The sequence below is a fragment of the Nilaparvata lugens genome, chromosome 4 (assembly GCF_014356525.2).
Source record: "Nilaparvata lugens isolate BPH chromosome 4, ASM1435652v1, whole genome shotgun sequence".
NCBI classification, from domain to species: domain Eukaryota; kingdom Metazoa; phylum Arthropoda; class Insecta; order Hemiptera; family Delphacidae; genus Nilaparvata; species Nilaparvata lugens.
Window position 1 is genome coordinate 73362596 of NC_052507.1, and position 23154 is coordinate 73385749.

At 33.8% G+C, this 23154-nt stretch overlaps 2 protein-coding genes across 2 annotated transcripts; both read left to right on the top strand.

Annotated features, from left to right (window-relative positions):
- The first annotated feature begins 3122 nt into the window (after window positions 1–3122).
- Window positions 3123–10287, top strand: LOC111063919. Its single transcript, XM_039426412.1, has 4 exons — window positions 3123–3632; window positions 6909–6965; window positions 8208–8480; window positions 10253–10287. The coding sequence occupies exons 1-4, from the start codon at window positions 3608–3610 to the stop codon at window positions 10276–10278; spliced, it is 381 nt and encodes a 126-aa protein (XP_039282346.1). The 5' UTR covers window positions 3123–3607; the 3' UTR covers window positions 10279–10287.
- A 3191-nt stretch (window positions 10288–13478) lies between these two features.
- Window positions 13479–22279, top strand: LOC111049168. The gene is made up of 3 exons (XM_022335181.2): window positions 13479–13758; window positions 17356–17877; window positions 21326–22279. Exons 1-3 carry the CDS (start codon window positions 13719–13721, stop codon window positions 21397–21399), a joined length of 636 nt encoding a protein of 211 aa, XP_022190873.2. The 5' UTR covers window positions 13479–13718; the 3' UTR covers window positions 21400–22279.
- Window positions 22280–23154: the final 875 nt, after the last annotated feature.

Sequence of the window (23154 nt, forward strand, 5' to 3'; positions counted from 1 at the left end):
GGGCTAGGGTGCAGTTAGAGTTATGTTTTTTGATGTTTCAAATGTGAAAGGATAGGTTAGGGGGTTAGGATTTTGCTTTGAAAACTAAATTATTAAATGTGAAGGGGTTAGGGGTTAGTGGTTAGGTTTTTTCTGGATTATATTTAATAATGTTCCATAAGGTTAGGTTAGGTTTTTGCTTTTAAATTGCAATATGCTAGAAAGGGCTAGGGTCCAGGTAGAATAATGCTTTTTGATATTTCAAAGGTGGATAGATAGGTTAGGATTTTGCTTTGAAATTGCAATATGCTTGAAGGGAATAGAGTTTTTTTCAAATAGTTATGTTTATTGATGTTTTAAATGTAAGAGGGGAGGTTGAGGGTTCGGTTTTTGTTTTGAAATGACAATATGCTGACTTAGTTATAGTGTTTTTTAACATCAGTTAAATAACAACTGTTATATTTTATTAATTATATTTTTCAAAAGTACTCTTTCTTTTATTAAATAAATAATAATAAATTGATTATTATATTGAATTTAATGATAAATCATCATTGGATAATAATATCTTCATCAAATAGAATGACGATTGGCTCCAGTTACAGTGCTCGGTAACCTTCATCACAAAGAACGTTACATTCAAAGATCTGACTGAATGGAACGGGAAAAACCCGTTGCTAACGCATGCGCGATACGGTGCTGTCTGAGACAAGGAGTGGTTTGTTCTTCAAGGTCTTTGGAGTGCTTTTGAATGAGCGTCTCATTGGGATAGCCTAGGGAACTATAAATACCAGGTACACGCAGTCGCCATTTTGAGTCACAGAAGAAGGAGCCAAATTTGAATTGTATCCGTATACGCTATGTTGTATGATTTTGGACAGAATTTACATTGACATCACTGAAGAACTGAAGTGGCTCATAAATTGATGAGAATATTTTTCCAACAAGGATACATTCAAAAAATGAACTTATTGTTCAGAACAAACAATACACAGTCTTTATGTTATGTATCTCATATTTATATTTGTCTTGTTATTTTTGTTTATCTTGTTACTATTGTATTCTTTTGAAATTGGTGTATACTGTTGGGAATGTAATAAATGAATAAACAAAATAAAATGATTGTATTTAATTAAACAAAACCCGGTACCGTACAAAACTAGACCAGCTGTAGTACCGGTACTTCAACCCTGTGCCTCAACATTATTAGTTTTCGAATGGCGCAGTCTTCAGGGAAAAGTTTCTATCAATCATAATTAATAATCTACTCACTACTGCATAGATTATTATTAGATGTAAAAATCACAAATACCACAGTAGGCCAGTAAATATTATTCATATCAGTCCGATTTTGGATGAGAAAAAGATATAGGCCTAGGCTATAATACTACTGTAGCTTGCACAAGCTTGAAAGACTTGCCGTTACAAGTGTATTGTAATAGTGAGTCTTCTTAGCCACTAGGATCGGTATTTTTTGAAGACAATATTAATATTCATTATAGAGTTCATGATATCAAGGAGAATTTGTAAGTAAGTCTATAAACTAGTGATAATATTGTAAACCAAGCCACTGCTCAGCTTCAACACTTACCTGTATTAGGTACCTTATAATAGGTATGGTAGCCTACAGTTTGTAAGTTCACATTATAATTGTCAATTATTAATGAAATATTGTTTTTAGATAATCAATTAGTAAAATAGAAAATGCTTTCAATGTAGAGTAATAAATTTGAAGCCAAATTGCCTTTATTTTTTCATCTGTAGGAAATCTAAACAAGCGAAACCCTTATTAAATCTGTTTTATTAGCACAATTTATTGCCGAGCACCCTACCATAATGAATTAGAATTATTAAAAATATCAAAATATAATCACCACTGTCAAAGCAAAGCAATACAAGCCGTTGAAACGAATGCTATGCTATGACTCAAAATGGGGACTGCGTGTACCCAGTCTTTATAGTTCCTTAGGATAGCCTATTGTTTCGTCTCCACGATCCTCCTCTTCTTTCACACTATTATTAGCTCACAGGCTCTTTGAATTTATTGTTTGTAATCTGGCAGCACTGTATGCTACTCCATAAGAGCAATGCTGCAAACTAAGGTTTGCACAGACTATAGTTTCAGCCAGAAATATTGTCATTATATTTTAAGAAAATTGTGATAGCTGGAAATTCATCACCTCAACTTAGTTCATTGTTTCAATATAAACACCTACCGGTATATTTAATAAAAAATAAGACATTTTCCGAACACCTGGTGTTTGAAAAAGTCCACATAATACGATTTATAGAGGTTCTCGCAAGCAATACGGTACTACAATAAATTATAAAGATCAACGATCTTATCCATCGTCCGATTTTACTATGAATTATCGAGGGGACCGTAATACATTATTGCATTTACTACTATAATTATACAGGTTTTTTAAGAGACCGAGCTTCCACTACGAGTTATTGAGGATTACGAATTAAAGAGGTCCGAACCACGGAGTAAAGAGCACCTATTGTTATGCATTCTGTGTCCGAACTATGAATGTTTTAATTTATTGAAATAATAAATATGGCCATAAAGCTTCGTGCTGCAAACTTCGCACGGACTGTATATAGTTGTATACAGATAGAAATTACCGAGATATTGCAATTATTCAAATGCTAATGAATTAATTATTACTATTATTATTAAACGAAAATCCAAATTAAATGCTGTAATTCACCCAGAAGACTTCTGCTACTGCAAATATTGACAACAGGGTAAACAGCTAGATGGAAATTATTTTCCCGGGCTGACAAATAATTTTTGATTAGTAGCGCTCATCGAATTTCCATCTAGCTGTTTACCCTGTTGTCAATGTTTGCAGTAGCAGAAGTCTTCTGGGTGAATTACAGCATTTAATTTGGATTTTCGTTTAATAATAATGACTAGAGTATATTAATATTATAATGTGTATATATTGTATAGGTAGCATATATGTACTCAGTACTCGTTTATCCTATTCATATTATTTATACACTTTATAATAATGCCATTATTATAAATACACTTGTTCTATTTTTTTAAGATAATACATACAGTACAGGCATGTTGCTGTTCAAATTGAAATCACTCTTTTCCTTGAATTCATACCTCAATTATTAAAACATACCTCCAGGGGGTCATTGCATTAGATAACATTAGAGTACCGGTACAGTATGAAAATATTCAGTAGAATGGATTCTAGATACGGTAAAGGCTGGATTCTTATTAGAATAAAATATGTTGTTCATATTATATATAGGTTCATATATATCATAGTAGGCCTACTGCTACACCGCTATTGATATAAGGATAGAACTCGCTCTCTAAGAATTAGATTAGGATAGGACTCACTTTCAACACAGAGAGAGACTCACAAAACAGGAAAAATAAAAGGAAATTAAGTGCGAAATAATGTTGCGAGTAAGAATGGGACAGAATCTGAATGAAAAAAACTGATTAGGATGGAGGGGGATTTGAGTACAAAACTGGATTTTCCAGTTGAAATGTACGTGTCTCGTTCAATGTGAAGAGTTGAGTTGCTCGCTGAGTGCTCTAATCAGTAATCACAGCAGAGCATACGGCAGACACCAAACTTGTCAGATAGTTATCACCATGGCAACGGCAGCTCTTCTAGTTGGTGAGATAATTATTATCACTGTATTATATCATAGAGAAAAGATAGCATATGAGATTTATTTTCTTTATAATATATTGATTGAAGTTGAATGTTTTGAATTATCACATGAATTACTCTATTATATCATAGTCATAGAGAAAAGATAGCATGCGATCTTTTCTATATGATTATATTTCATATTATTAGGATTTTCGTTTAATAATAATCACCTTATATTCTTCTATGGTAAAATCCAAGTGTCCTAATGATATTTGAGAATGTTATAATTATTGAAAACGTGTATTAAAAGAGGAGGTTTCCAGTTAATTCAATCAGAAAAGCATTATAAGTGCCGTACCGTACTTTATCTATGAAAAATAATTGAATTAATTATCTTCCAAATAGCCTTTCTCTGAAAAAACACCCACAATATAGCCTATATTGTTTAATAATTAAATGACGAATGTGACATTAGATCAAATTTATTGGAGTTATTAATTCCAATTTACTTGTTCACTCAGAATAACTTCATGTACAGAGTACTTGATATTTTAATGAGTTAACAACCTGGATTTTGTAACCCAATGTAACCCTTAATTTTAAAGTTTTATTCGCTTTTCACACAAAATTATTAAAAAAAGATAGTAGAATTATTTTTTCACTATATAGTGTTTTTGACAAAGCGGTCCCGAGTACAGTACCTTATAATATTAAATTTTACTTACCTAAACGGTATGTAGGCAAGTCAAACTTAATCATCATATTATTCTCTGTAGTTTCAAGTTTAATCAATTAATTTAAAAAAAAACTCTCAATTGAAAAATGTATAGGCCATAATAGGGTTAAAATCCTGAAAACATTTTGAAAGTCATGAGCAGAGTTTATATTAACAAAGCTCTTCAGCTCATCTGTTATTCCCAATTTAAAATACTGGTACCGTACTATAATAATCTTCAGATACGAGAATAGCAAAGTGCTACATTTTATTCCCAACGGAGAGCTGCTATTAGCCTGATTCTCAATATATATATTTTTTTCATTTTCTAATCATGATTGAAAGTGTTCTATACGGTACCCTTAATATTCAGCATCAATGTAATGTAGGTATTTTCTCATCAAAAGAGAAAGTTGATTAAGTAACACACTGGAAAAATTCATAAGATTTAGTCCTCATGAGTAAAAAAGTTGCAAGGTATGTTTAGCAAACACAATTTATATTCAAATATTCAGGAAGAAAGTCCTCCTGATTAAATATTCTACATAAAGTTGAAATGAGAATTGAAATTGCATTCGTTTACAAATAAATAGCTCATTGACTTTTTAGATTTGCAAATTCAAAACAGACAACTTGTTTTGAATAACGTACTGCGTAGAATAATATTTTATAATAAATATTTAAATTTAATCATATTTAATTTAGAGAGTTACAAGTGAAATCCATTCTTGATCCCAGCGGAATATATTTAGTTCTACATTAGAATATTTTATGTAATACTAATATTTGAGTATAAATCTTCTGTTTTTAAGTAGACGTAGTAGATCTTGCCTTGAGCTTAGACTATTATACTAGTAGTTCTGTGAACAGTAGACCTCACGCAGTATTCTCATCCACAAGTACCTGATTGAAACTATAGACCTTATGGAAATACAGCAATAGACTAGCTTCTCCACACATCTGTATAATCACTTGTTAGCTGATTTATGATGAATAATTCTATAGTCTGATTTTTACTCTAATATTGGCGTATGAAGGAGGCTGCTTTTTCCTGTTATATTATCCTTGAAATGCAAAATTTCCAAAAACCTTGTATATACGTCCACGCGCAATTTAAAAAGGAACATACCTGTCAAATTTCATGAAAATCTATTACCGCGTTTCGCCGTAAATGCGCAACATATGAACATTTAAACATTAAGAGAAATGCCAAACCGTCGACTTGAATCTTAAACCTCACTTCACTCGGTTAATTAATAAAATTTAAATTACCTTAGGTTGCATATATACTACGTATGTTAATAATGTAGGTACCCTACAGTATATATATACTGTACGTACTTGTCATCGCTTATGGATGACATGAAATGTAGATTTCTACAATTTTCATCCATCCATTTTAGGTAGTAGCTCTGGTTTTCTGATGCTGTTGATATTTGAAGTAAACATGATTAGACACTAGAAGCTTGCTCTGCTAGTGAATTCCCTTTTTTAGCACATTATTATTGCTCATGCGAGACTTCAACACGTCAATTCAAAAGTTTGATGATCTTATCAAACTGGTTTCTTTGATATAGTTTGTTGCTTATATGTTGTTTGTATAGTTATTCTGTTACCGTATAAGTAGCTTGCAGTTTCCTGGATAACCAATGAAAAAACTTGTAAAGTATAATCAAGCAAACTTTGTGTGTATAGGTAGGCTAGAAAGACTACCTACAATACGCGTATTATTATTTACAATTGATAACAGAAGAATACAGTGTTTTATAAATTCGAAATCAGACATTTAGCTTCAACAATATAATGAAACAGATTATGTCCCTCTTTAACTCAAATCTCAGTAATTACGGTATTAAATGAATCTCTCAAATGAATACTGTAACCACAATGTTTCAAAATATAGCCTAATTATAAAGGAAATGATTATCCTACATACTTTTGGATGATTCTCAGTTCATCTACCTTATCTGATGTTTTTATTATTTATCTTTCTCTATAAAATACAATACATTGTGTTGATTGAGAAATGAAACATTTTGTGGTTCACGTTTCATATTTTTGACGGTTACAGTTTCAGTAATAATGTATTTTGAAAACTAGATTATTTTTATCAAAACTACTGTAATAGTAGTGTTTTAGTAGTGTAATAGTAGTATTCAACCCAGTAGCATACAATCAAATTAGAAGGTTATGATTGATTATGAAGGATGTCCAATCGGGAATATTTTAGCTATCATGCAACTCTATCACATGACATAAGCTATCATTCATGGCATATGAATTCCTCTTCACCCTTCATTCCTTACATTTACACCCTCTACCAGCCTGTTACATGGTAAACCGTAGTTGGCAACGTATTTTTTCCTCCTTTTATTCTATGTAGCATACAAGCTAAGCTTATCAGTTTCCCTTTTTCAGATTATGATATCTATTAGAGGCTATTATAGATTATCTGTATGACTATTGTATTGATAAATATGCGTAAATGATTGACTGGTTTATTCTTTATTGAATTGTTTCATACTCAGCATGTTGCCAATAGATTTTTTATTGCAGATGATTAATTCATTTCAATTTTACAGGGATATTCTTACTAGCTACAGTTGGAGCTCAAGATTGGAATTTCCCCGAAGAGATACGTGAGTTTTGTTTTGATATTTACGGTATTTTTGATTTATCTGTTGTATCCTTAGGTTTTTTTAATAATAAATTAACTCATAAATTCATTAATAACTATAACAATAATTATTACCTAAAATAGTCATTGATAAGCTATATCAACTGCCACAAGTCCTATATCTGTAAAACTTTCAGAAACTCCGCCCCATCTATGCGAAGTTTGATTTTAGATTCCCAATTATCAGGTCTCAGATATAAATTCCGAGTAGAAAAGATTGAGCATGAAAATCTCTACAATAAATTAATCTCCAGTAACATTTTCACCTAAAATTGGAAATAAGCTTGAAATTTGAGAAAATGTGATTATTAAATTGCAAACTGTTTGCAACTGTTGATTCTATTAATTCATTCACTATGAAGAGATAGCAGACCTCGTGTGTGTCTCCAGCATTATTGTTCTATCACCAGCTGACTCAGATCTTTGAATAGTAGACTTGAGATGCGCGAGAACAATAGCGTCAGGTGATCAATTTTCATAACGGCACGGAAAGTTGTGTGAGTGCACCACACCAGATTTTTTCATAAGAAATGAGCAAAAATTTGACAGTGAAGAATAAAGGTACAACTTAAGATAAATCAACCATGTAATATTATGAAGCATGTTATATTAACAACGTTGTTGAGTAGTACGGTACCTAGTAGAGTGGACATTACTGTACACACCTCGCCACGTTATTCTATATTCTAAGCAATTTTTCCAAATTACACAATGTAGTGTACAGTCAATATCATAGGTCTATTGAATAATAGATAGAGAGTAGATAGAATAAGAAGATATCCCATGGTATAGGGCGTTTATGTTCCAAATTACACTGTCAACTCAAGCTGATAGTCCTAGAAGTTATTTTGTGGGAAGCTATGTATAACACTGTTATAGTCTCTCATACTACTGTGCCGTTCTTACACTCTCACCCTGCCAAAACAGTAATAAATGGACAGTATGTTGTTGCAAAGAGAAAAGATAGCATAGGTACCGTACTATATTTTCTCTATGGTTGTAGTAAATAGTAATCGGCTTGAGTTAACAAAAATCGGCTTGAAATTTGGAACATAAACTATCTGTATCATAATATGGGATTTATCTTCATATATCATCTTTTCTCTTTGGTAATATTTTGTCCAAGATATTTGACTGGGTGTATTTTATCCAAGATATTCAATAATATAATGTACAATATTCATAGTTATTTTGCAAATTTCAGCTGACATGGAGGAGAATCTACCTGGTGGTGAACGGCCCGTTAGGAGACCAGAGCCTCAACAACAGCAGCAGCAACAACAACAACAGCGACCCACTCAACCACCGTCGACAATATCCCCAATGGACCTGGACCCAGCCAATCCGGGAACAGTGATCTTCACTTCCCCGTGCTCCGGATGCCGGGTGACCCAACAGTACAACCCTGTCTGTGGCTCTGACAACCGCACCTATGCCAACAAACTGGTGCTCGATTGTCACCGAGTCTGTGGCTTTGGTAAGCAATCTCATTATTTTCAATTTAATGACTCTAATTTATATTTTCATAATTTCTATTTCTATTTTAATATCACAAAAATACAACACCATATTGTTCCAGACTCACCGAGTCTGTGGCCTTGGTAAGCAATCACATTATTTCCAGTTTAATTATTCTAATTTATATTTTCAAAATTTCTAATATCACAAAAATACATCACAATATTGTTTCGGATGAACACATTAAGTCCTCGGTCCCGGCTGCCTAAAAAGCAGTCATTAGGTCATGTCAGAGGCCCTGAAATTGATCAGTTGCGACCTGAAAACTCTGACACCAGGCCTGAGCCAGCCAGGTCACTCGATATAATTATTTTTTTAACACAATAGCAAAAATTGAAAATACAATATGAGGAGAGTTGACAAGAATACTAGAAAAGGAGACTAAAAAAACAACAACATTATGGGCGAGACCAAATTAGGCTTTTTTCAGGCGTTTTTCAGACGATTCGTCAAGACAGGATGAGCGGAGCTGACGATTGGCTGATTGGGTTGGCGTTTGGGAAGAAGCTGATAATCAGCCAATCGGAGAGCTTCCTGCCCTACAAACTTGTCTGAAAACAACTGAAAAGAAAAATCATGCCCCAAGGAATAATGATAAGCTTACACGAGCTTGCGTGCATGAGTATTGGTAGGAATGATGAGATTGATTCATGATTTACGTGGGTTTCGAACTACCAGGTAGTCGTAATAAACTTGTACCTGGATACTGTATACGGAGCATCAATAAACTTGAGAATTGTATAAAAAAGAAAACTCAGAATGAAAGTTGAAGTTTAATTGATAAACTGATGAATTTTGTTAAAATCATTGCTAAATTCTAGCTTTTTTGAATGCTCCCTTTTTGATAAGTTTGAAATGAAAATATTCTAGTGAGGGGTCTTATAGTCATAAATATTTAGATGAATCCTTCATACTTAATCCAGATTCACTCCAATACTACATATAGTGAGGTCAACGTTAAAGATAAAGATAGCAGTGGATAAAGATAGAAGAATAGCGATGCCGATTCTCTGCATTAATTAATTATATTTCTACACAGTCAAAAACATAATTGGCATCGTTGTGGACCTAGAAAAGGATAGTACCACCGGCTTTGTCGAATAATAGACAAGGATAGCAATTCCAAAGTTGATAAAATACTGACATTATAAAGTGGACCTCACTATAACTACATAAGAAGAAAAATAATATTGAATTGTGGCTAGTTTTTGATGGAGTAGAACATAACCCTGTCGAATTTTTCCTAATCTTTGAATATCAACTTCTGAAATGTCATCCACTTGAAATGATCACTGAGGAAATAATGTTATTTTCTTATGAGTTTGATTCATGACAAACATTTTACAATGATATTAAGCTACCTACTAACAGGCTAACATTCATAACTAATAATCGGTCCTTAGTAGTTTTTATTTCTACTATTTCTACTATTTATTTGAGCACAGGCAGTCACAATGACTTATAATGTAATTGATTTATTTTTAATAATCTGGAAATCTATATTGTATATTTTATTAAAGAAATTGATAATTTAATTCAATTTCATGTTGTGAATGAATAAGACAAAACTAAAAGCATCATTTTGAGTTACCACTTATATTTTATTATTATATATTATTATATTTTATTGAAGAAATTGATAATTTTATTCAATTTCATATTGTGAATGAATAAGGCAAAACGATAAGCATCATTTTGGGATTCCACTTTACTGCATTTTCTCTTTTGCAGATGTTACCATGAAACGTATCTCTTGAGAAATAAAACTTTTTGATTTGACAGATTTCCTTTCACAATTTATAGATTCTTGTTAGGATTATGACCTATGATAGCTTATTTATTATAATGATTTCAAAATAGCAATTCTTAAAATAGAGCCACACAATCTGCACTTGGAAACTACAAAATGCCAGTTTCCCCGTGACTGTATAATTCACATTGATTGTTATTTGAGATGTTCAGTGAATATGGGGAAATCAAAAAATGAATAATTCAGTCAACAAGAGCTCCAAACAGAAATTCAACGTTGCTCTAGTTTGTGGATTTATATCGTTCTCGTATTATAATCGAAAACAATAGTTATATGAAGAAATATTAGGTTGAACATTGAGTCTGATGAACAAAAAAATACAAATGAAAGATCCGAAATATTTTAGAAAGCTGTAGCCTGCTGGCTTTACCAAAAGCAGATTCTTGGGATAATTTGATATTATCAATAACTACCTAAATATTGATATTTTCAAGTGATTTTTACTTTCCTTGCCCTTTTACCACAGGTAAGGAAAGTATTGCTTTCCGAAAAAAATTAAGGTACCCCAATTTTTAATTAATTTCTATACCTACGTTTCAAGGTCCCCTGAGTCCAAAAAAATGGTTTTTGGGTATTGGTCTGTGTGTGTGTGTGTGTGTGTGTGTGTGTGTGTGTGTGTGTGTGTGTGTGTGTGTGTGTACACGATATTATCTCATCTCCCAATTAACGGAGTGACTTGAACGTTGGAACTTAAGGTCCTTACAATATAAGGATCCGACACGAACAATTTCGATCAAATTCAATTAAAGATGGCGGCTAAAATGGCGAAAATGTTGTCAAAAACAGGGTTTTTTGCGATTTTCTCGAAAACGGCTCCAACGATTTTGATCAAATTCATACCGTACCTCAATTAGTCATTGTTAAATGACTAAATTAGGCATTGATAAGTTCTATGAACTGCCATAAGTCCCATATCTGTAAAAATTTCAGGAGCTCCGCCCCATCTAGGCAAAGTTTGATTTTAGATTCCCAATTATCAGGCTTCAGATACAATTTAAACAAAAAATTTCAAGTGGAAAAGATTGAGCATAAAAATCTCTAAAATTAAAGTTTAGTAACATTTTTACCTAAATTTGAAAATAAGCTCGAAATTCGAGAAAATGTGATTATTTCAATTGCAGACTGTTGACAACTACTGTTGATTCTATTAAATCATTCACTATGAAGAGATAGCAGAGCTCGTGTGTCTATAGCGTTATTGTACTGTCACCAGCTGGCTCAGATCTTTGAATAGTAGTAGACTTGAGATGCGCGGGAACACTAGCGTCAGGTGATCAATTTTCATAACGGCAAGGAAAGTTGTGTGAGTGCGCCACACCAGATTTTTATCTATAGATCTTTCAATTATATTGACATCAGAAGGCTCAAATAATTTTGTTTCATATATTATATGCTATGCAATCCTTTTGGTCTGTACTTGGAGGGATCAGAGAATGTATATGGCAACTGTAAGCATACGGAAAGTTCACAAACAATATATCAACAAACCTATTTTTCATCTTTAAAAATACATCCATATATATCTATCTAGAGTAGGTACTTCCATTACTTTGTACTTTTCTTACTTCTCCATTTGGTGGGTTTCAAAAAATGCCTCTGTATGACATATCTAGAGGAGGGGACACTGGGGACACACACGTCTTACTATCTTGAATAATGAGTAGGAATACACAGGGGTACCTACTACAACATTTTCTTTTAAAACAATAGCATGTCTTATAAAATTCTACCACATTCCATTCTATTTGTTATTCAATTTAAAATCATCATAGGCCTATGATATTTTTAAGGAAAAATCGTAGCCCAATGCAGACAAAAAAATGTTAGTTTTTGAGTGAAATTTGCGTGAAATCGCACCAAATGGAAGGTATTTTTCAATATTTTCCGAACCACTCTTCAGTGAGGGATAACTTCATACCCTCACACCCCCTAGTGACCCCCCCTGAAGAATGTTCACCTGGGTTTGACGTCAAAGTTTGATCCCACCTCCGAAATATATTTGTCTGGATACGCCATTGATTAACATATCAAATTCCAAGAAAACTCTAAATTAAAACATACATAGGTACTTTCTCCAGCATCCTAATCAGCAATACAAAAAAGGTGACTGTTTATTGATCTGGTTTGGACATAAAAGAAACCGGTAGGAAAGGATTTAAAAGAACGTTTTGGCTCTGACGTGAATCTGTAAATCTGTGAAAAATATTTTTGTTTACTTAAAATGCTGTTTGAGCGCAGTGATGGTTTTTCTCTGTGCTAGAGTCGAAATTGCGTAGGATATTATTTTCCTCATACACAATTTTTAGTTACTTTAAACAATCCAAGAAGTAGTTGTTTCACTGGCCTGCAAATCTATTATGTTTGAGAAAAAGTGATCAATTCATTCCCATTAAGTAGGTTGTTATTTGTTTTCCGTGGTGTGGGTGTCGTAGCGTTAAGACCGAAACACACGGGGCGTTTTTCCGACGAGTCGGCACGGCGCTACAGGACAGGAAGTTCTCCGATCGGCTGATAGGTTTGGCCACAAAAGGAGGAACCCTTTTATATGTGTTCTTGATGATCAATGAGCATTTTTATGTAGCTCCTGATAAATGACATCAACACTAGACTATATTATTGTGAGAACAATATACACATTGCACCTATAGTACAATGTGCAAGGCTACAGGTACTGTCATTAAACCGAATGGTAGCCAGCTTCTGTTAGAACATGCATTTAGGAAATTAATTCATAATTCAGTACCAGATTGCATTTAGGATTTAGCATCATGCATTACAAAAACTGCGGTTTGAATATTCGTACAGGAGATTCGTACAAACTCTTGAATTTCCCATTTTGAATCAATATAGAAATTTTGAACTCAAATAATTGCAGCAATTCATTCAAAATGTAAAAGGATGAAGAAATCTCATGAATCCTAAATAAAACTCTTCAAGCATATATAAAATTGGTAGAGATTAAAACGTTATGAATAAAAATTCCTACGCTCAAACTTTGAGATTATACGACGATAATTATTGTCTATAGCCTATCACTTTTATAAAGACTGAAATTTTAAGAACTCTAAATAAAACTCCCCACACTCAAATTATGCATTTTACGACGATAATTATTGCTCTCGTAAAACTTGTAGAGCAAACAAGGAAAAGATGAAATACCGGCTACCTGGTCCATCGCAGCGATAACTGACACCGCTCTCGCGGTTGCCCTGCTACTTGCGGCTACCTGCTACCTGCTACCTGCTACTTAGCGGCCAAGCGGCCAGTGGTGAGCAGAGTGAACAGTTTACTGTCTCTGAGTCCTGGCACTCAGCCACAATCAGTCTCAAGTTAGCGCTCTCTCCCTCATCTCTGAACTGCAACAACTCTCATCTCACCTCCTGCATCATGTTGTCTACAGGCTGCTCTCGAATAATCCATTTATTTGGTAAGTATTTTCATCACAATTATTAGATTCATATTTTGATAGTAGCTTTGCTAGATTATCTGTAAAGATTGGTGAGATTATTGATTTATAACTTGGAGGATAGAGTTTGATTTGGGTACGGTAACTAACTGGGAGTTTTCCAACTGCTTTGTTGTACTAACCGGTATCCGTGAGGCTTAAGAAAAATCTTATCCTCTGATACAGCAGTGTTTGGTGAGATGTGAAGATATTATTCATTCATAATTTATTCTATTATTCAAATTTCCTCTTCTATTTTATTCAAATGTAAGCACAAACATATAAATTACTGTAAGTCAATCATATTGGGGTTGAAGCATGTCTGAGTTTTACACCAAATAAAACTCGTCATAGTTGACTACATTTTTCTGTTCTTGTAATAGAAATTCTATGATTGATGAAGAAAAGTTAGGATTTATCTGTAATAAACGGATTATACTCACAATAATTATTGATCTTGCTTGAGTTCTTCACGTTCTCTACGTTCACAATACAGGTTGTGTATCCTTTTTCTAATTACATGGTCAAATTAATTGCAAATAGTAGTGGAGACTGATTTGAGCGTAATGCCTGGAGTTTCCCTTGCTCTTGTAATAATAATAAATACATGAGAAATGTGGATTTGTTTGAGACAAAGAATCTGTTCAGAACAAGCCGAATTGCTCCTCTTTCTAGATGCATCCTCTGATGGGGAAAATGTGAGTAGACCTAGGCCTACTATGTAGGTACTCGAGACTCATCATTTTAAAATTTGACTTTTTATAAGGTTAATCAATCAAATCAATGCATTCCAGATGATTATCCCTAAAATTATTAATCTATTGCAAAATAATTTATTGAAGAGATATTTAATATCAAAGTCAGAGAGCCAGTATTTGTTTCATAGAGTTTCTATCGAGAGTTTCTCAGATAGGCTAATTATTGTAAATTATTCTTATTATTTTTTGACACTGTTAATATTGTACGGTACATGAAATTATGAATATATTATCTAATAAAATGTAATTTTATTTGATCAAATTTACCAATCTCACATTCAACTGATTCTTACATTCCATAACGTCGATTGATTTTCAACTGAGAGGTACTCTACTAGCTTATTAGTTCTCCTTGAATTATTTTGAGTGTGTGATTAAACGGTGTCGATTCATATACTAGCTATGCTTGAAAGTTTGCATGATTTCCTATAAATCCATGGCAATTGGCAATAAGATTGTCGAATAATCTTGAGTATACATGAATGAAAAGATATATAAATACATACTTGGTGGAGCTAAATACTGAAAAAGCTGAGAGACAAACAGAAACCGGTAGGTAGGCTTGAGCATGCAAGTTTTACTTCAAAGATGGAATAAACTTGACAATGAAACGTGTTCCAACGAGTGTGGAAACTTGTTTTCTGCTCTTATGATTGCGTCTCACGAATAGTCTACTTATGAATATTGTAGACATAGGAGAGGCGCAGCCATATAATACCGTATAGTAAACAAAAGTAGGTATTTTTAATCACAACCATTAATAATGTATTCCTATTCCAAACCCTGGGATTCCCAGTAATTGTGATGAAAATATTACGAAGGCAGTAGGCAGAAGGCTACATTCTCAGTTGTTAGGAATTTTTAAGAACGACATATATCTCTCTCTCTTATAATTTTGTCTCTTTGTTTAATTTTTCCATTACATTCATTCTCCTCATAGTCTGACTACCGTACCATTGATGATTATTTTTTTAAATTTTGATGATTATTATTTTAATCATTAATGCCAATGATACTGTCGATATTGGGATAGGTTATTTTTCTCCCGAGTGTTAATATATTATTACAAATGAGATTAAACACATTATGAAACTTCTCATGATGATTAATTGAGATTTTAATGAGAATACAGTTTAACAATATTTATTGGATAAATAAATAGAAATAAAAAAAAATCTCAGTACCTACCTACCCTTTTTGACTTATTTTAAATGTTTTTTTTATTAGATATACTAATAGCATTATTAACATCATATCCAGATACTCGCAGCCTATAAGCATAGAATAACTATAATATTTTCATTTCAAATATTTCTTATTCAGAGTTACTTTCAAGTCTGAATAATATTATTCACTGAATTAATAGTCATAGTAAATCAATTCTATCGCACATCGATGTACCTGTTTATCAATAATATCCTTACTTGTGGTTTCCTTTCAAAAATAGAACATAAAATCTCAGTAGCTATTTATTGATTTATTCTTCTATTTCCTCTTTGCCAACTGACCTTGAGAAAATAATAAAATGCGATTTTAAATCAATTCAAAAATAAAAGTTGCAAAGAAAATAAGTTGCATGCCCACATGAGCTTGTAAGTTGTGCGTGGGTAATGAGGCGTGGATTCTAATCATCGAATCGGGTACAATCTAATCATCCGATCCATCCGATGCGTGCCGTCCGTCCGATGACGATCTGTGTGCGCCAACCTTTAGTCGTCTCGGCTATCTTGGCCGGCAAAGCCTGATAACAGAATATCATCCTTTTTCTTTTTTATAATTCGTACAATTTACCACCCATGGAAGGGATACGTACTTGGATATTTCGATTTGTGGATTTATCCTTGAGTATTTACAACTCCAAAAGTTTGATTAATATGTTCTTTGTTTTTCATTCAAGGTTTCGGCTCTTGCCTGTTCCGACTCACAACAGTAGGCTATATAGAGCTAATCGAAATTTTTTATTATACAGTAAAACTGAAATGAAATTAATATTTTTCAGCAGCTATTATATATTTTATATTCTATTGCCATTTTTTCCGAGGTCTACTTACACGTCTTTTCCCTTTCGTGTGGTAGAGTTTAGAATCTTCAAGGGAATCCTTTCTGCCTGATATTTTTTATTAGATTTGATGAAAATTTCGGCAATCAAAACGAAAATCATGGCTTTCAATGGCAAGTGGCCGATACGATCAAAATAGTATTAGGAGACAGGATTTTGGAACAGATTCCAAATTTCAAATATTTAGACTGTGACATCACATATGATTAAGACCAGGATGTCCAAAAAAAGATAATATCAAAATTCAACATAGTATGCGGAGCAATCACTCGATCCCTTAAAGGTAGAGCCAGGAAGAACACCTTGATTAAATTTTATAGAGCCATGGTGATACCTACTTTGACTTACGGAAGTGAAGCATGGGTGCTGACAAGGAAGCTTGAATCAAGAATACAGTCAGCAGAGATGCGATTCCTTAGAGAAGTCAAAGGTTGCACAAGAGAGGATCAGATTCGGAATGAAAATATAAGAGAATGTGATGTCCAATCAGTGTTGAGTTTGATAAAAACATATAGAAATAAGTGGTCGGATCATGTACTTAGAATGCCTGAAGACCGTTTCCCATTGAATGCCCTACTCCACAAGCCAATAGGCAGAAGAAGTTAGGTTAGGCTAGGTTAGGTTAGGTTAGGTTAGGTTAGGTTAGACTTCCATTGGTAGACCGAGGAAGAGATGGACGCCGGAACAGGCTTGAAAAGCTTAATCCATGACGATGGTGATGATTTTGATATTTGATTAATGTATTTTGAATTATAATTGCAGTGGTGCTATTGGCCAGCTTTGCTACCATTGATGCTCAACGAAGGTGGGGCCAAGGAGGGTGGGGTCAGGTGGATGATTTCGACTCCAGCATCACGTTCGACGATGACTCAGCAGTGGGACCTGACCAGTCGGTGGGATGGGCAGGTCAGGACCAGGTTGGAGGGGCAGGAGGTGACCAGGTTGGATGGGCTGGAGGTGACCAGGTGGGTTGGAACAACGTGGACAATAACCCGTCATTCGTGGGACCTCCTGGACTGGCCTTTCCACCAGGCGGCAGCAGACCCAACCGTCAGAGTACAACTACTCGAAGAACTACATCTCGAATAACTACTCCGTCTCAAAGAACTACTTCTTCTGGAGGAACCACGGGAGCGACAACCACCACTGCTCGCCCCAACCCCCAGCTAACTCAGTGTGTCAACCAGTGCCCCACTTCCATCGAGTACAACCCTGTCTGTGGATCCAATCGCATGACTTACAACAACCCTGGACGACTTAGATGTGCGGCTTCCTGTGGAACAGGTGAGTTAGGAGGACTGATACAACCATAGAGAGAATCTATATAATAAGAGAGAGTAGGGTTGTGTTTGTTCGCATCAAAGCATGTAAACTTGTGGATTGCATACCGGAAAAACGGGAATGATATAGATCTCAAAATTTTGCACATAGTTTCTAAAAATATCAATCTCGTCCACTTCGAAGCCCAAATTACAATTTTCCTTCTAGATTTTTCAGAATTAATGTTCATTTCATTCATGAGACATGAATATATACCATAGGTTAATATAGAACTATGATCAAGAGATACTACCTCTTTGAAAAAGATGGCTAAAATAAGCAACTAAATATTAATAACCAGTCCAATTTTGTCAGGTTGGCATTAGTTGAGGAAGGTTTCCAAACAAGATTTGAGTTCTGTCACTTTATTAGGTTAGCACCAATTTGAAGAACTTATCTATACTATAATAAAAGAAAACAACTGGCTCATACACGTACGGGATAGGAAAATTATGTTTTCGCATCATCACGGCTTAACTACTCAACTGATTAACTTGAAATTTTGCATATATATTCTTAATTGACCGAGGATGGTTCTAGGCCTATTTCAAACTCTTCAAGATTCCACTCGGTCAAGTTTTCAGTTTGTCAAGTTTTAAAATAGATCCTTGCGGAGCACGGGTTACTTGCTAGTATAGCATAAGAAGATATCCCATGGTCGTTTATGTTCCTAATTTCGAGCCGGTTTTTCTGTTATCTCAAGCATAAAGAAAATATAGCATAAGAATATATCCCATGGTATAGGTCGTTTATGTTCCAAATTTCAAGCCGATTTTTGTCATCCCATAAGCCGATCACTGTCGATTATTACCGTTCTGTTGGGATGAGAGAGTAAGAACGGCACAGTATGAGAGACAACCGGCGTCACATAGCTTGACGAAAAATAACTTTTAGGACTATCGGCTTCAGTTAACAGAGGAATTTAGAATATAAACGCCCTATACCATGGGATATCTTCTTATGAATATATCTATATCTATATCTATCTATGATAAAATAACTTCACTTGTATGGGCTACTTAATTCAAATTAATAAAAACAATATAAAAGCTTTAAGTACCCTCTATTAAAAACTTTGAAATATTCCAACGACTTGTTTCAAATGACCAATGGTCGAAACTAGTCGTTGAAATATTTTAAAGCTTTTAATAGAGGGTACTACAAGTTTTTATATCCTATACTATTAAACAAGCAACTTCTGTTTATATGTTTGGATGTTTAGATGTTTGGATGTTTAGATGTTTAGATGTTTAGATGTTTAGATGTTTAGATGTTTAGATGTTTAGATGTTTAGATGTTTAGATGTTTATATGTTTGTATTTCACCGGATCTCGAAAACGGCTCTAACGATTCTCACGAAATTCAGAACATAGTGGGTTTATAATATAAAGAGTCGATTGCACTAGGTCTCATCCCTGGGAAAACTCGCTGAAGGACATTAAAAGGATAATTATTATTCATCCTTGGAAAAGCAGCTGATAATAATTATTTCGTCGTCTGTTGGTGATGGAAGTGAGTGAGCGAGTCAAAATTATGACTCAGCTGTTGAACTTTTGTAATCATTCTTTTGTAATTTTGTAATCATTCAATCAGGTGCCGGTTGCAAAAAAGCTGGGTTATTTTCAATCCTGATTAATTCCAGTTGATCCATCTTTTTGAAATGGTCTTCTCCGATTTGGTTCACGTTAAGTTAAAATCGAACCGGCTTTTGTGCAACTGGGCCTTTGTGAGGGAAATTTTTGCTTTCCTCTGAGAATTAATCTCAATTTACTGTGATTAGATACAGAACATTTCTGTATGAATGTTATTATAATTTTTTCTTTCGTAATAAATTTTTTATGCTTTTGTACTCCAGAGCGAAGCTCGGTCAGCGATATTTGTTTTTATTAATTTTCTCTATGATATAACTTATATATGTTACTATAGTGAGGTCCACGTTATAATGGTATAATGGCAGTGGAGAAAGATAGAAGAACACCATTGATTTTTTGCCTTGCCACTGCCTTCTATAGATAGAGGAAAGCTGATACAGTACTGGTACATCTGATGTAATATTAACTGTTCATTCTGTTTGATCAAAATAATAAATTCCATTTTCTCTTTCAAGATAATTTATAATTTTCAATGCTCCAATAATACGATAATGATTCTCTCTCTTATTATGCTAGTATTACACTCTCCAACAATTCTCTGTCAAGATTATATAATTTTCAATGCTCCAATAATATTATTTATATTTTTATATTGTTAAGGAACGATCTGGCAGCTCGAAAAGGATAGCGCTATAAAATCTGCTTTGTCATACAAGGATAGCATCACCATTGCTAATCAAATACTGGTATTTTAATGTGGCTCTCACGATATAGGTAGATAATTTCTAACCGATTTTTGTTATCTCAAGCCGATTACTGTCGTAGCTTAATCGGATCACGTCATAATTCAGCGACGTAACTTTTCCCAAACGGATAATGTGTGAATTGGATTTCTGATTTGAATTTTTATCTAAAAAAAGAGATTTTGTACAAATGGATAAATAAATAATTCAACATGTTATGAGCCTCCCGGATATTCTATTCCAGTGGTCTCCAACCTTTTTTATCCAAGGGCCACATTGTTAATTCTTGGGAGGCTTAGAGGGCCAATAACAAGGATGTACGTGGGATTTGACTTGTGGGGACACACACGACGGTGGATTTGGGAGGTGTAAAATTATTATATTTTCATTAAAATAATATGAGGAGTTTTAAGTAGGTTTAATTAAAACACAGGAAGAAACAAACCAATTCATTTCATTTGAATACAAAGTCCAATTTATTGAGTGTAAAAAGGTCATAAGTAAACTTGAAAATGCATGAACTTAGCAAGTTAAACAAAATGATAATAACTCTTTTATAGTAATAAGACAACTTGACAATACACGAATTCACAGGAAGTTAACAAGCTAAAAGAGAATACTTATTTTTAGTGAGAAGATTGCATTTTTTTCCACTTGAAATGTCCGCCCATTTGAGATCAAACTTTGTGGTTCCAATCATTAAAATTGTTTCAAAATGTTCATCTGACAAGGAAGATATGTTGTTTTTTATGTTTTTAGAGTCTTTTTCTGGGAGAGACATGTACAGTCCGTGCAGACCTTTTGCTAATATCTCGCAATGGTTGATCGCTGCTTGTTTACAGCTAATTTTACACTTATTAAGAAATGGAGTGGCTAGTAAGAGAAGAGTACTGAACTCACAGTTGTTGTCAAAAAAGTGTATAAAGATATATTTTTTTAAAATCTGTAGCAATAACTCTCGGCGGGCCGGACAAAATCTATCCACGGGCCGGATGTGGCCCGCGGGCCGTAGGTTGGAGAGCCCTGTTCTATTCCATTGGAGAATTACTCACCAATCTATTAATTTGTTTTCTACAGATGTTCAACTGCTACACTATGGAGTCTGCAGAGAAGTCGGAGCACCTCAGACCTTTCCACGGAGAGATCCTTGAACTTGGCCTTGAACTCACAAGGAAGAAGATCTTATGACGTCATCACGTGAATCACCAGTCACGAATAGACAAACATAATTATAATATTCTTAAAAGTGCTTGAAAAACTGGATTTGCATTCTCTGAATCTCTCTAAAACCACTCGAAATTCACTGTGATAGTGGGAGAGAAGAGATGATCTAAGCTGAGAAAACTAGTTTTGTTAGTAGAGGAACAAAATATCTTTAAGATTTTCCTTATCTAGCTCATCTCAACTATGAATCACAATTCACAATTAGAATGTTTCACGATTGTGATTTTCGTATTAAAAAACTTTCTGTATTGATGAGAACAGTAGAGTGGCATTGCATTGAATAATCAAGAATATAGACTGAATAAAAATTAGTATATAAAATAAATAAAATTATATCTACAATATAGACTCAAATATGTAAAGTTTCAAATAAATAAATAATAAAATTAAAATAGGGTAATATTATTCGAGTGCTTACGCAGATGAGGAAAAAATCTCAAAAACAATATTATTCAATGCTAGACTGATTAGACTATTGAGAGATTTCTGGTCATGAGCTTATTTTCCAATTTCGATTTCATAGTGATTACGTTTTTAAAAAGCTCGGTTGAAGCAAATTTTCATCATTTCTCAGCATTATGTTTATATTTATGACATTATTTAACCAATTTAGTAATCGATTCCAATTTAATAATTATCTGTAAGTTACGATGAAGGGGAAATTTTCAAAATTAAAGCTTTTCATCCTATAAAACGTTCAACTCTATTATTCTTGCTAGATGGAGCATTAGATACAACCTTTTTCCTTGTTCAAATCATGGATTTCAATTTAATTATAAGAAAGCAACAGAAGCTAGTTTCTTGGATTGTTTGAATTCTTTTTTATCCAACACCTTTTCCAATATGGCAATGTATCTATAACATTGCCTTATATGTACCGTAGGCTACAGTGATACTCAGTATCGAGTATGAAAATTATCACTACACAATAGGCCTAAAATAAGTTTACTGTCCAAGATTAGTAAGAGAAGTCAAACAATACTCACTCATTTATTCAAAACTCAAATAAACTCTTATTCCAGAACTTGGTTTTATATAGTATTTGAGAGCCTGTGACGCGAGGTCTATAAAAGCACGGGCGTCTTGATCTTGAGTACCTACTTGAGTTGTCACTCTTTCTTGGTTTTAAGTGGAAGGAGTAGGATACAATAAGGGAGTACGAGGATTCGTCATAGGATCAGTCCTCAATATATAAATAAGTTCACAGTTATGTCAGTAATATCATTCTGAAGAATGATAAACACCTCTCTATGCCAAATTTGTGGACTGAATATTTAATTAATTATGGCCAAGCCACACGAAGCGTTTTTTCAGGCGTTTTTAGACGAGTCGGCAGGGCAGGAAGTTCTCCGATTGCTTGATTATCATCTGATTCTCGAACGTCAACCCAATCAGCCAATCGGAGAGCTATCTTGCCCTGTCGACTCGTTTAAAGATGCCTTTAAAACATTTTTTGTTGCTTAGTCCTGATCAGCTACGATTTCTAGATAATGCTGCTTCATTGCGTTTCAATAGTTCTTTTGGTCTCAGTTCAACGGAGGCGAGAGATGAAGCAGTTGTGCAGTTTTACGTATTTTTTTATACGTACGGAAAGGATAAGATGGATTATTATTAGTCTGATAAAGAGTTTTCATTGAACATCTCCACAAATTGAATATGGACCCGGCCAGCACACAGAGAGC